The 13,537-nt window shown below is 39.0% G+C and overlaps 1 protein-coding gene across 2 annotated transcripts in view; it reads right to left on the reverse strand.

Annotated features, from left to right (window-relative positions):
• znhit6 (zinc finger HIT-type containing 6) overlaps positions 1 to 13,537 on the reverse strand; it is a 31,099-nt gene that overhangs the window by 4,217 nt on the left and 13,345 nt on the right. For both annotated transcript variants that reach the window (XM_056377529.1, XM_056377531.1), the window contains exons 6-8: positions 9,843 to 9,911; positions 9,477 to 9,557; positions 6,923 to 7,003 (exon numbers count right to left, since the gene is read on the reverse strand). In XM_056377529.1, the coding sequence (XP_056233504.1) occupies positions 6,923 to 7,003; positions 9,477 to 9,557; positions 9,843 to 9,911 (231 nt within the window). The remainder of the gene's footprint in view (positions 1 to 6,922; positions 7,004 to 9,476; positions 9,558 to 9,842; positions 9,912 to 13,537) is intronic.

Here is a 13,537-nt window from a genome sequence, read left to right on the forward strand (position 1 = left end):
GGATCAAAACACACAGGAAATTCCTTGACCACAATACAACAAATGGTTTCAGGGTATTTCTGACAGATCTCCACATAAGAAGAGTAGAAATAGCCTGTGTAAAAACGGACACAGTATTTGGCACATGGATAGTAGGGCAGAACGAATAAGGTGCTAAAAATAGGGTCAAAGGTTAATTAGTGAGACCAGTTTGTTAAGCTGTTCCGTAATAAAAGAAAAGCAGGGTATCTACAAGGATTGCATCCCTTTGCAATGTGCATACCCAACAAATACTGTTTCCATTTCATTTGTTTTTATGTCTAACTTGTAATAAATGAATGTTCACGGATGTTTTTTATTTTTGCGAATATACAAGCTGAACTAAAACATAAGTGCTTGTAAACAACAGAGAGAGAAGGGTAGATGGCAAAGCAGATTGTGGCTCCCCTGTGGTGTCGATGGGATTGTTAAAGCTCTGGCCATTTCTAGAAACACGGCTGGATGGCTCAGCCAAGAACATGAACACATCTGGTCTCTATATAGTGTTCTAGTGAATGAACAGAACAGAGGACAAAACTGATGTTCTCTTCAGGGAGGTTCCTATTGTTTTCCCCTCCACTGCTGAGACCCATCAGTAGGGAGATAGCTGTGGTAAGGACACACTGAAAATATTTTTATATTGACATTATTGTGATAAATAATTATGTTGAAATCTTGGGATAATGTAACATAAAATAAATTGTACATGGCTATCCACTAGTTGATACAGTATTATTTTGTAACCGTAATAGATTGTGAGAAAAATGTTCTTGTTTGGGTTCATATGTTGAATTTGGACACTTCTTGGATGCTGCTGGCTGCAAAAGGTTTCCAGTGCTTCTGAGTAATCTTCTATGTCAGCTTTTTTTTGTTGTTGCCAGCACTCAGTCCTCAGTGTTATGTGTCCTCATGATTCGGACTGATTAGGGCCTCATTTATAAATGCTGAGAATTTATAAATCAGACATTGAGAGATGGATATGCTGCTTACGACAAAGTTGGAATAAATAAAAACCAAAACCGATGTGAGAATGTGCAGATTTCTGAAATCTTTGAGCCATATATATAGTATGGACATGTTGGACTACAGAAACAGCGAATTTATGTAAAATGTTCCACTGTCATTGCAATTCATTATGAGCACTCCACATTATACATATATATAACACAAAGCTTACAGACAATCCTGGTCTTCAGCACTTGATTGTTGCTTTGAACTAAAAGCCATCGATCCAAATAGCATATAATATATAGTAGACGTATGCCAACCTCACAGATTGGAGACCATAAGTCATTCATTCCAATGGAGAGAATGATGGACAGTAATGAACTGGTCCCTGCTTGAGGCTGTTGGATCTGTTGGCCATCAGAAGACAAATACTTTGGATTTTTCTAAACTCGGCTTTGAAACCAGACCAGCAGGAAGTGAACAATGAAAGCCCCATCATAATCACAATATTTTAGCTTTATTTAGACAAAAGAAAACAATTTTAACAATTTTTAATGTTCAATTATATTTAAATACGATGTTGATGATGATTATGATGTAACATGCAATTTTTGTTCAACCCATTTTCTTGAAAAAGTATCACCATTTGCGCACTATGCTGATTGTGATCATGAATACAAAACATTCACCGTTGTTGAACCACTTCACTAGTCACTAGAACTGAACTATGCAAACCGAGCTTCACATTTTGGGCACAGTTACTGTTTTAGCATTAAGCTCCTCTCAGTATTGTTCTGGCTTCGATGAAGCTAAGAGCTCCGCTGCGCTGTTGCAGGGGTGGGGATCACATCAACAACAATGGTCCACCAAAATAGCAAAGCAAGTTAAGCGAGCGGCATGTCAAAATTAATTTGGTATTGTACAGATTGACTGTCACAAGGTTATAAAAGGGCAATGGTGGTGGATGCATTATGGTGCATTTGTGGCACAGAATATTTTGGGGTTGGGAGAGACTGTCAGAAAGTGTGTGGCATTATTCCCTTATTGGACAGATATAGCGCATCTTGTCCACTCTGACAGCATCCCTTTCATCCTGCCTTCAAGCAAGGCAATTCAAAACCTGTATACACACTCTTGCCTTTAGATGTAGTCTGAGGACACTTGAGCTAGTTTGTTTTGCAAATAACCCGACCCCTAATCTCCATGCACATCTGAGGCTGACTGGAACTTAATTAAAACCAGGATGACCAAAAATTTATATATGCAGAAAGATAACCACAATGTGAAACCGGACAATTATTCAATTCTACCTGCTGCTGTTCATGCCTTGCTATTTTAGTAACAATACCCAAAACCAGTCCAACATTGCAGGAGACCTGAGGAAGCATCTGCTGCACAGAAACAAACTTGAACATAGCTCTAGGGAAAGCTGAGGGAGAGCGGATCGACAGGCTCAGGAGGGCTAAGGAGAGGGTTTTGCCACAAATATGTGAGAGAAAGCACTGCTGGGGCAGGACAGAAACATCAGTGTCTTATGGGTCCAAATTGTGGTTTAAAAAAACAGAATGCACACACAGAGGTTTCCTTTTTTTTGGCGGCAAATGTAAAACCAGCATCTCTACTTCTGACACGTCAACACTGCAGTGAGAGGAAAAGAAGAGGTAAGGGAAAGGGAGAGAGGGCATCCTCTGGATCTCAGGGGTGGAATGAATAAAAATAAACATTAAAAAAATTACACAAACAAACATCCAGAAGGATCTGAATGGTTCCCGTTATGCACAGCCTGTCTTATTTCCAGTAAGAGGATGTTGACTGGTCACAGATCCGTGTTTAGTTTAGGACAAGAGCTCCTTTATTTGACTGGGTTGATATTCCCGTAGACACTCAACAAAAAATAATGCAGTCATACCCTTTGTGTGAGGCTTGGCGAATGGCCTTCAAGTAGCCATGACCACTGCTATCCATGACTTCATAACATTAATGATACAGGTCAAAATTAGGGGGTTTGCCTTTAAGACTGCATTATTCAAAATGTGGAGGCCCCTTTGTGGTTGCAATGCTGTGACCCTGTTTGGGACCCTTAAAATGGGATGCAACTTCAGTCTGGAGGGCCTCTCTTCTTATTGGAGAGATACTTTGGACATGGTCCTGTTATGCAACTGTACCAGTTAATGTAAGTTAATTCTCCCTTGGACAAGCATCCTAATTTTGCCCTACTTCCATTCATCCATCCTCAACATGGTGTTGACAATAAACACTTACTAAGAATTGAATTATAAACTTAACATTATGCAAACCTCATCCTAAAAGCTATTAAGTTATAATAAGAAAAGGTTACCAAGAGAGAAAATGGGAGGGAGGGCGAGATTTATTCCACTGAATTACTACTAATTACCCCAGACACAGTCAAAAGATGCCTTCTCCACTTGTTTGCCTTAATGACATTGACTGTATCTGTATCAGGTTAATAGCTGTTATGAGTCATTTATAAAATATTTCAATGGAATTGGGTAACACTCGTGGATCGGAACTGTTATGACTCATTCATCTAAAAATTCTCAGGAAGCGCCACCTTGATGTTACTACTTCATGGTAACACCCCTCACCAACACTGATTGGCCAAGAGCTACAATACTGGGTAGAAAGCAAACTAGACAGTGAAGTGGTTTGTGTACATGGAAACGTACAGTCAGAAATTGAGGTTCTTGACGCATGTATTTCTCTCAACAGGCATTAAGTAACATTACATTAAACAAAGCCTGAAGGCACATACAATACAATAAGCTAATATTGTAACAAATTGATGCCTGGTCCTTTTTTAAAGCAGGATCAGGCTGAACAAATCATGACAGAGGAGGTTCTGATTGTCCATAGGCAAATTTTAAATTGTGTACTTGATTAGTCAACACTACAGAAGTCCTTCTCACTTCATAATGATTCTACTCTCTTTCACTGGTTGGCAAAAATGTTCTCCTGAAGTCTTTTCGCATCTGTTTATGCAGTTAATCTGAATGACAGCTTTTTAAGCTTCAGCAGTGATGTACAGTACATTTCCCTCTGAAAGCACGATGGCAAATGCTGACTGCAGATTTCCTTCAACCCTGACCAGTCTCCTTGCCACCCTGCCACCATCATGCTTCACAGTCTGGACAGTATTGGGCAGATGATGAGCAGTGCTTGGTTTCCTCCAGACATGACGCTTAGAATTGAGGCCAAACAGTTCAATCTTGGTTTCATCAGCGCAGAGAATCTTAATTCTCACAGTTCGAGTATTTTATGTGCTTTTTTGCAAACTCCAACCTTCTCTGCCATAAAGCCCAGATTGGTGGAGTGCTGCAGTGACGGCCAAATGCCCCTCTCCCCTGACTGCACAATTTGGCCAGGCGTCCAGCTCTAGGAGGAGTCCTGGTTGTTCCAAACTTCTTCCATTTAAGAATTATGGAGGTCACTGTGCTCTTGGGAAACTTCCCCAGATCTGTGCCTTGACACAATCTTGTTTCTGAACTCTGCTCCTTAGACCTCATGGCTTGGTTTTTGCTCTGATATACATTGTCAGCTGTGAGAACTTATATAGACAGGGGTGTGCCTTTCCAGGTCATGTCCAATCAGCCGAATTTACCACAGGTGGACTCCAATCAAGGAAGAGAAACATCAAGAGGATCTAGAGAAATGGGAGGCACCTGAACTAAATTTCAAGTGCCATAGTAAAGTGTCTGAATACTTATGTCAATGTGATATTTCAGTTTTTCCTTTTATAATAAATTTGCATATATTTATAAATATAAATATTTGCACTTATAGTGGGGTGTTGAGTGTAGCTTGATGAGGAAAAAATTTAACGGTTTGTGAACAAGTGAAGGGGTCTGAACACTTTCTGGATGCACTGTAGCTCTGGCTACAGCAATGAGGCATGTGCTAAAATCATGAAACATCTGCACAGTTGTGTCCTATTACACACACATGCCTGCAGTATACAATATACCTATCACTACCACCAGTGATGGAAGGGAATCTACACACTGAGAATGTGGAGAAGACCCCGGGTTTATCAGGCTTTCACAATCCCTGTTCTCTGACTCACGCTTACAGTATGTAACATTACGGAGGGGCACAAGTGTGTCTTGTTTGTGTGGTGTGTGAGCATAATAAAGTCTGCAAGTATATATTTACATGGAGAAGGAGAAACTAATGCTTAAAACCATGCAGGAGGCTTTAATGTGGTAGTAAATAATGCTTTTTGTTCAGAAACAAATATCTATTATAAATTGATTGACTCATAATGATTAGAGCTTATTATCTTTAGCGTTGTTTTAATTTAGATAGTAAAAATGTAAATGTTTGTTATATATTTGAAAATTTGCAGGAACTTTATGACCTCATGGGGATTATGTTTCTTATTATGTATCTGTGATTATGCAGTATTATAAAATACCTTGTAATTTACACAGTGATTATAATGTAATCATAAAGCTGGCATTGTGAAGTTCTGTGGCATTAGAGATAATTAAACATTTAAAAAGCATTAAAACTTTCATTGAATTCATAAAAGAGCTAAAAGGTGACAGCCTGACAGCTCATGTTAAATCTTGGCTTGCACTAAACTGTCACATCTCTAAACTCATCTCTCAGTAATTCCTCTCTATATGCTGCCATAAAATATAATTTATCTGTTTAAAAAGTGTGTGCGGCCCAGCCTACCGGGCAAAACAAAAGCAGCATGTGTGTGTGTTACAAGGATGAAGGATGGGATGGGAGGTTTCGTGATGTTTCGTGCTGGCCAGGGGGGTAATGATTATGAGTACCGAGGATCATCATTCACTCCATGACTAAGTAGAAATGGAGGACAGCCAAAGAATTTGAAAGTAGGCGAAGCAAATGGGTGTGATCAACACCATCCTCCGACCCTCATAAAAAAAGAAAAGAAAGACAGATAGGGCAGGAAGAGAGAGTACACAGGAAAGTGAGTGAGTGAGTGAGTGAGTGAGTGAGTGAGTGAGTGAGTGAGTGAGTGAGTGAGTGAGTGAGCAGGGATGGAAGTCGTAGATAAAAGTTGCAGAGCATTTTCTTGATCAATGTCATTTATCAAAGTTGAAAACTCCTTCAGGCCTCGCTTCCCAAAGTCTGTGTAGCTTCCTAGGAATTTACAAGTCAGCGATGTCATGTTGATAAAACAAATAATGTTGATTTCACACATGCTAAATAAATCAGTCATCACTGGCAAGCGTAACCTAACAGTCAGATGCGTCAGGATGCCTGAGTAATGACCGGATACTGACACACTTGCAAGACTGGCATTGTAAGATGGTTGAAACTGAGCATTTTTCATGAATGAGTTTTGTTTTACCAGTTTATTTTATTTTAAGGGGTCATTTTAATTATGTTGAAACCCGTCCTCTGCATTAGCTCCACTGCCTTTAGCTGTGCAAAATTCCTGTTACACTATTTATAATTACACTACAACTAAGAATTGTGTAAGAACTGTATGAACAACCAAGTCAGGCCTGATAATGAGACTCTGAAGGGGCACTCAGTACACTTAACACCAGTGGTGGTTAAGTGGTAGAAAACACCTAACATGTAACCACTGTCCTCTCTCCCTGAGTTTCTTGCTTTTCTATACTGTTGTACTATGAAAAAAGGCAAAGCTAACTGACAACATAACAACATAACCGAAATGGCTATGAAGCAAATGAATTAACATTTTTGCATATTATAAGCAACAAGGGACCTCATGATTGGAGAAGCCTTCCTTCCTTCAACTGTATAACTGTGGATTAAACCCTGTTAACAGCAAGTACCCACCTTATTCAACCCAGGCAGATCATGAGCTCTGTTTTGACCTTGCAGTTTAAATAAGTAGGGAAACATTAAATATACGTGTCCCAGGTTAACCAAGAAAATAACACATTACTCATCATGTGAAATAAGACGGGGACCAGTAGAGAGCAAACCTCACCTCACAGAGTTGGCCTTTCTCCCCTCTGCCTTCATGAAGACTTTCACATGATCAAATGGAGTGTGCACATACATCTTCAACCTGAAACAGAAATTCACATCAACACAGGGGGTCAGAGACTCGTTTCCAATCTCACCTAAAAGAGGCAAGAACAAAAGAGATGGCTACATTGACTGTGCAGTTTTTAAGGTGGCCACAGTAAAGGTCAAAACACAAAGGGCTAACTGAGTGTAGCACAGCAGAGAATGTACACTGTACAATGTACACTTGTCTGGCACGCTGACTGATATATGTATAGACTCTGACTGAAGTATCATGTGTAGTGGACAATCGTCCATGCTGCTGAAACTAGACTAAGCGGATGCTGTGTCTAAATGGCTAGCTCTGAGCCAAGTCAGGTGTCTGTTTAAAGAGGTAAACCAGTCTACAATATGCTTTGTTTTACAGCAGACCGCTTACCGAGTGTTATCGGCAGAAAGCTTAGGTCAGAGGAGTCAGATCGCTGTTCTGTTAGAGGTTCAGATTAGAAATAGTGTTCTGCCTTGTTCAAAGACTAACGTTCATGTTGGGAGAAATATGAGCCTGGGAAATAAAAAGAAAAGTGAAGCAAGAGCAAAATTACAAAGATAAATGTAGGAAAGTAAGATTGCAGGAATTAGACAGAACATGAAGAGAAGCCAACCGAATCCTGTGTGAGTGAAATTGGATTGAGCTGGTTGATATGAAAGATCAGGATATAAAATGACTGTTGAATAAGAGAGTTTCTGTACATTCACTCCCTGAATCATCTCCGCCGTTGTACTGAAATAAATGTAACCATTTCAAAGCAGCCACTCCTAACCTATTCATCGACTCAGTGGGAATATTCAAGCTGAGCACAATTGTGACGAAGTGAAATGGCACAGATTAAATGATACACGTTCAAATTCTACAGTTATAACAATTTCAGTTTTAAATAGAAAATATAGGTTAATATATATATTAAAATATATATAATTTGTTGTTGAGAGGAGAAAATAGTTTTTAAAATAAAGCACTTATTGAACATGAATGTATACAGGGCTCTTGTGCATGCAGACTGATTTGTACTCAGTCTGTAACTGAGAGATAATCCCTGAACACACTGCTGCCAAACTCAATTACAGGGGCTCTTTTCTGGCGTGCAGGCAACAGCGGACCTGCTACAGGTCATCAAAACCTAAGCTGCAGTCAAGAGTACAAATGGCTGATGCTTTTAGATAAAGCGACTAGTAAGTAAATCTGAAATATAACATATGTTTAAATAAGGGCTACAACTAATTAATTGTTAAGTTTATGAAATGTAAAAAAATATTGAAAAGATCACAGTAATGTCTTCATTTTACTTGTTATTTCTGACTAACAGTCTAAAAACCTTAATTACTCAACCTACTGTTACAGATGACGAAGAAAAACAGTAAAATTGTTCTATTTGAGAAGCTTGAACCTGGAGTGTTTGGCATTTTTACTTGGAAATTATTGATACAATCAATTGATTATTAAAATAATTTTCTGTTGATTGACTAACTGAGTAATCGACTATTCTACTCAGTTTTACATTTGACAACTGATTCATAATGCAGCAGTGAAGCTTGTGCTGTTTTAAACTCAAATAAACAATACAAAAAGCTCATACACTAAGCATCGTGTGCAGGACAGTATGATGCATTAACAGATGAATGTAACTGCGTCACACTGGTGTTGGGATTGTGGGTAGAGTTTGATATTATACCATAATGTTTTATAAGCATGATACTGTACCATGCTGCTTAAAGTGCAGATATCACTATAGCTGCATTTCAGCAGCAGTCATTGTGAAAAATTCAGTCAGCTTTGTTTTCACCGCTCTCTTTCGCAGTTGTTATGAACAAGAGAAACCACCAACTGAACACAACTTCACAGCTGTTGCCAACAGTAAAACTGCTCATTTGAACTTTTCAAGAGAAAACAATGAGCTGAAACGCAGTCATTATCCTTAAAGTTAGAAATCTTCCAAACCATATATCAAGCTAGTGTTGATTTCTAGGTCTATTATCACATTGTCAAGTTTTGTGTTTCTATTCACAAGTCCAATGAATGAAGCAAAACAACTGGTGTGGTGTGGATTGGTTGAATTTCTACCACTGAATGCAACACAATCATCTTCAGTTTCTGGCTTTGCTCTAGGATTCAGCAGGAACTGTGGTCAGTGGCAATACATGAACTCAATCAAACTAAAATCATGGTGACAAAGCAACATATAATAATAACATTAACGTCTCCAACGTGATCTGTAGTTACAGTCTCATGTTAACTTACACAAACCATCATCACTTCAACACAGAGAGGTTCAAAACAGCCATCTTTTCTATTCAGGATTCTTCAAGTATTTTGTCTATCTCTTATAAAGACTCTGAAAAAGTGGTATTGGATTTGTATGGAGAGTTTGGGCATCAGCGTCAGTATCAAGAGTGAAAAAGTTGGATCGGTTCATCCTTACAAATTATCAGAACAAAACTATTTGATGGAACTTAAATGTAAATGGGACGAAGCTCACTTTTGGCGTGTCACAGGGTCCGACTCTGTAGGGTGGATATAAGGGGTCAAGATCTGGTTCAAGGTTTGTCTTTCAGACACCCTAAAACGAAAAACAGATAGTGGAGAAAAAAGCAAATATGTGAACATCAACATTAAAATCAAGTCACATCATGGTCATAACTTTGATAACATTTCTGTGAAGTTTAACAATTCTGTATCAACACATACATGAGCAGAGAGCAGTATACACACAAGATACAGTGTATCTATCAAAATGCAAAACAGTTATTGATACGTAACACTGGTGCTACAACAGAAATTTTGATGTATTTTTGTGTATCAAGAAAAAAGTGAAGGAGAAAGTGAATATTGTTTTGTAACTCACCTCCTCTGACTGAACTCTGTGCTGCTCTGAGGAAAGATGAGCTTCAGGTGCCACAAGAACTGTTTTTCCCTGAAGGAGAAAAAGAGACTAATTTTTAATTTCAGCTTATCAAAGTGTTTGATGCCTGTTTTTCAACAGAGAAAGATGAGGTCACCAATGCTCTCACAGTACCCCCTTCACAGTCAAACACAAATGTGCTTGTTTAAATTCACAGCATAAAATGGATTCAGTCTTAATCTGTCCAAGACAATACGCCTGGCTGCTTCCAAGATCTTGTCCATCTGTGTGTGTGTGTGTGTGTGTGTGTGTGTGTGTGTGTTTGTGTGTGTTTGGCTGTGTGTGTGTGTGTGTGTGTGTGTGTGTAAATGAATAAACCAGAATTGCCATGGAGACCGTGACATATACACTCAATACAAGGACAGCAGCTGGTGGATATCACATAATGATCACCTCTTCTGGGGTAATGCTTTGGGGCAGTAACTATTAAACGAGGTTGGGTTTTCTGGGTTGCTGGGCGTGCTCTACAACCAAACATTTATTCCCTAAACAGCTGCTGTGCTCATATCTACTACTGTCACCATGATGCAGAAATAGCCAACAAAATGTAATATATGAAACAGTTTGGGAGATACGAATAACAAGATGTAATTCCTCCCTTTTCAATCTTTTAAAAGTTAGAGTAATTATCAGTAACTTGCTCACTAACTGAACTCTGGCAGCCACTGCACCATTTTGTCATGTTTGAATAAATTGGACTTTACAGGGATGACTCTATGTAGATAAACCCAAGTGAAACACAGAAATGTACAACTGTTACTGCCCCTATGAAACAGAATATAGGTCATTGGCAAAGCATCAGAAACTCCAGGATCATATACCCCACATACTGGGTGCTGAACATAACTACAAGGACTTGTGTTGACCAAGACCACAGAATTTGCCATATATAGGGTGGAGCTGATTCATCAACCTCTACTCCATCAGGGTACGAGGATGGAGGCCTTGATGGATCTGAGGAATGAAGATGAAACATGCCCTCAGAAAGACGCAAAGCTTAATTGTAAGGCACATGCAAGAAGCCTTGTTATTAGGGCTTTAGTACTCTTTAGTACTGAGTGATTCAGAGCACAACTTGGAGGTTTCTTTTGATATCTTTAATATAAAATGTTTTGTCTCCTTTTAAATGTATCTAAAATCAAAGCCCTGCACAGCTATCTGCACTAACTTTTCAGCTCATTCTGGAGTTCAGGAAAATGCTTTCAAACAAGATGAAAAATCAATTGCTACAGTGCAATCATATTAATATGCTCTAATTTAGTCATGTGTTTTCTATGTTAACATATGGGCGGTTTCATGATCAGTCAATTCATTCATAGTTCAATGCACAAACCCCTATTCTGATCATTTATTTATTATTTTATTCATTATTCAAAAAGAAATGCAAATAATGATCTGGTTATGGCCTCTCAGTTGTGAAGATTTGCTGCTTTCTTCTGTTTTATGTAATTGAAAATTAAATATCTTTAGGTTTTGGATTATTCATGGTGTTGTTTTGTGGATCCAGGTGGCACCATTATACAGCAGGGGGTGTGTTTTTTTCCCTTGAAAAGAGAAACAGGATGGGTAGGTGGAGTTCAAAAGTGGGGAAATATGTGCAGAACACCCCATGAAAGGTGGTTATGAGTTTCCACATGGTTGTAAGGAGAGGGTGAAGGGGTGAAGCTGTAGGAAGTGCAGGCAGCAGCAGGTACTGTTTGGGAGTGTAGACAAGGGTCGGGAGGGGATTCCCTACGTAACTGTAGGAGGTACTTTACACCTCTAACCCCTTAGTCAGAGGAATTTATGTGTTTGCTTAGGTTTGGCTGAGTTTCTTATTTGGTGCGTCAGTGTATGTGCACTTATGTATGTGTGCAGGTGTGTGTGTGTGTTTGTACGTGCAAGCAAATGAGGGTGGAGCACCAGGTGTGATGCCATTATTCTGTCATTACGGCAAATGGAAACTATGTATTCCAATGGAAAAGGGGCTTGCCCAAAGATGCATGCAATCATTTCAGGCAAGGCCACAGTGCATATCTGGGATAAGTGCCATCATTCATTGTCGGGAAAAATGAGGAGAGTGCAGCATAAAAAAGTCAAAACAGAAGCACCAAAAGTAGAGGATGATTGCTATGAATACCAGAACCTTCTTAAAACTACCAGAACACACTGCCTGGTCCCTCAACAGTTATTGCTGCAGGGCCCTGAGCAAGGTATTTAAACTCTAAGGAAGAGTAGTGGCAAACAATGAAAAGCTAGCTGTGCAGTGTAGCTCACTCATACACGCAGGAATACAATTAGTCCGGAAACAACATGCCCATTTCAAAAGATTACACACTTCAATCACACAAAGATTATATTGAAAGGTTCATAACCGCTACAGAATTCCATGGCAAAGGAAATCTGCAACCTTACATGGCCTTACATTTAAGGGTATTTTCCTCCAAGACGGCTTATTCATCAAACAACTTGTTGGGTCACTAGAACTAAGCCTAACTGAATGCAACAGGATTCGTACATAGCCAGAAAAGAGTGGGGACTAGAATTACCACTGTGAAGTTGTATGCCTAAGCCATCCAGCCAAGTTGCAGGAATTATGGTCATAATACCCACTTCCTGAGATATAGCATTGAAGAATGGCCTGAAGTAAGTGTTTTTCCAGAACAGTCTGATGTCACAGTGAAGCTGACCTTTGACCAATGGGGTATAAAATGTCATCACTTAATGTTTTTCATCACTTCATTGTTTTATCCCAATAGACATTTGTCTGTAATTATGTCATAATTAGCATATGAATACGTCAGTTATAACCAAAAACAAGTTATGAGGTCACGTGACCTAGAACTTTGACCACCAAATTCTAATCAGTTCATCCTTGAGTCCAAGTGAATGTTTGTGCCAAATCTTAAGAAATTACCTCAAAGCAGTCTTGAGATATCACATTGAAGAGGCCAAAAACATGTTTTGTGAGGTGACTGTGACCTTGACCTTTGACCGCAAAAATCTAATCGGTACATCTTTGAGTCCAAGTGGACATTTGTACCAAATATCAAGGAATTCCCTCAAGACATTACTGAGATATCGTGTTCACGAGAATAGGACAGTTAATCAGTGGCACAGTTTTAATAATAAAACATGTTTACATTTTTCCACTCTGTTCTGGCCATGTGCTAATCTCATTTTATTAAGTTAAGCTTCTTTGGTCCAACAAGCTGTTTGATGAATAATCCCTTTTGGTGGAAAAACTGTCCATTAACAAAGGCCATGTTAAGAGGCAGATGGCTTATTGCATGGACTTTAGTGTAAATGTGAAATTTCTAGAAATAAATCTCTTAAAAACAGGCATGTTTTCATTACTTTCCAAAACAGATAACCTGACAATCATACCCACTTGCACATGCAGTGATTGGCAAGGTGTGTGTATGGAAGAAAGGTAGTGTTTGAATGTGCCTCTCAAGCTTTCTTATTTTCTTCTTCACAAGGCTACCACTGTCATTTTTCATGTGTACAACTGAGTGCATCACTATGAATGCCTCTGAGGAGATGCTGTTCTTGTATGGTTCATTACTTTGAATCAACAAGGACATGCAAAAGGTTAAAGATTCTTGGAGAGGGATCAGGTGGCAAGCTCTTTTTCTCTGCTTTCAGGTTCAGCCATT

Source organism: Seriola aureovittata, chromosome 6 (genome assembly GCF_021018895.1).
Source record: "Seriola aureovittata isolate HTS-2021-v1 ecotype China chromosome 6, ASM2101889v1, whole genome shotgun sequence".
NCBI classification, from domain to species: domain Eukaryota; kingdom Metazoa; phylum Chordata; class Actinopteri; order Carangiformes; family Carangidae; genus Seriola; species Seriola aureovittata.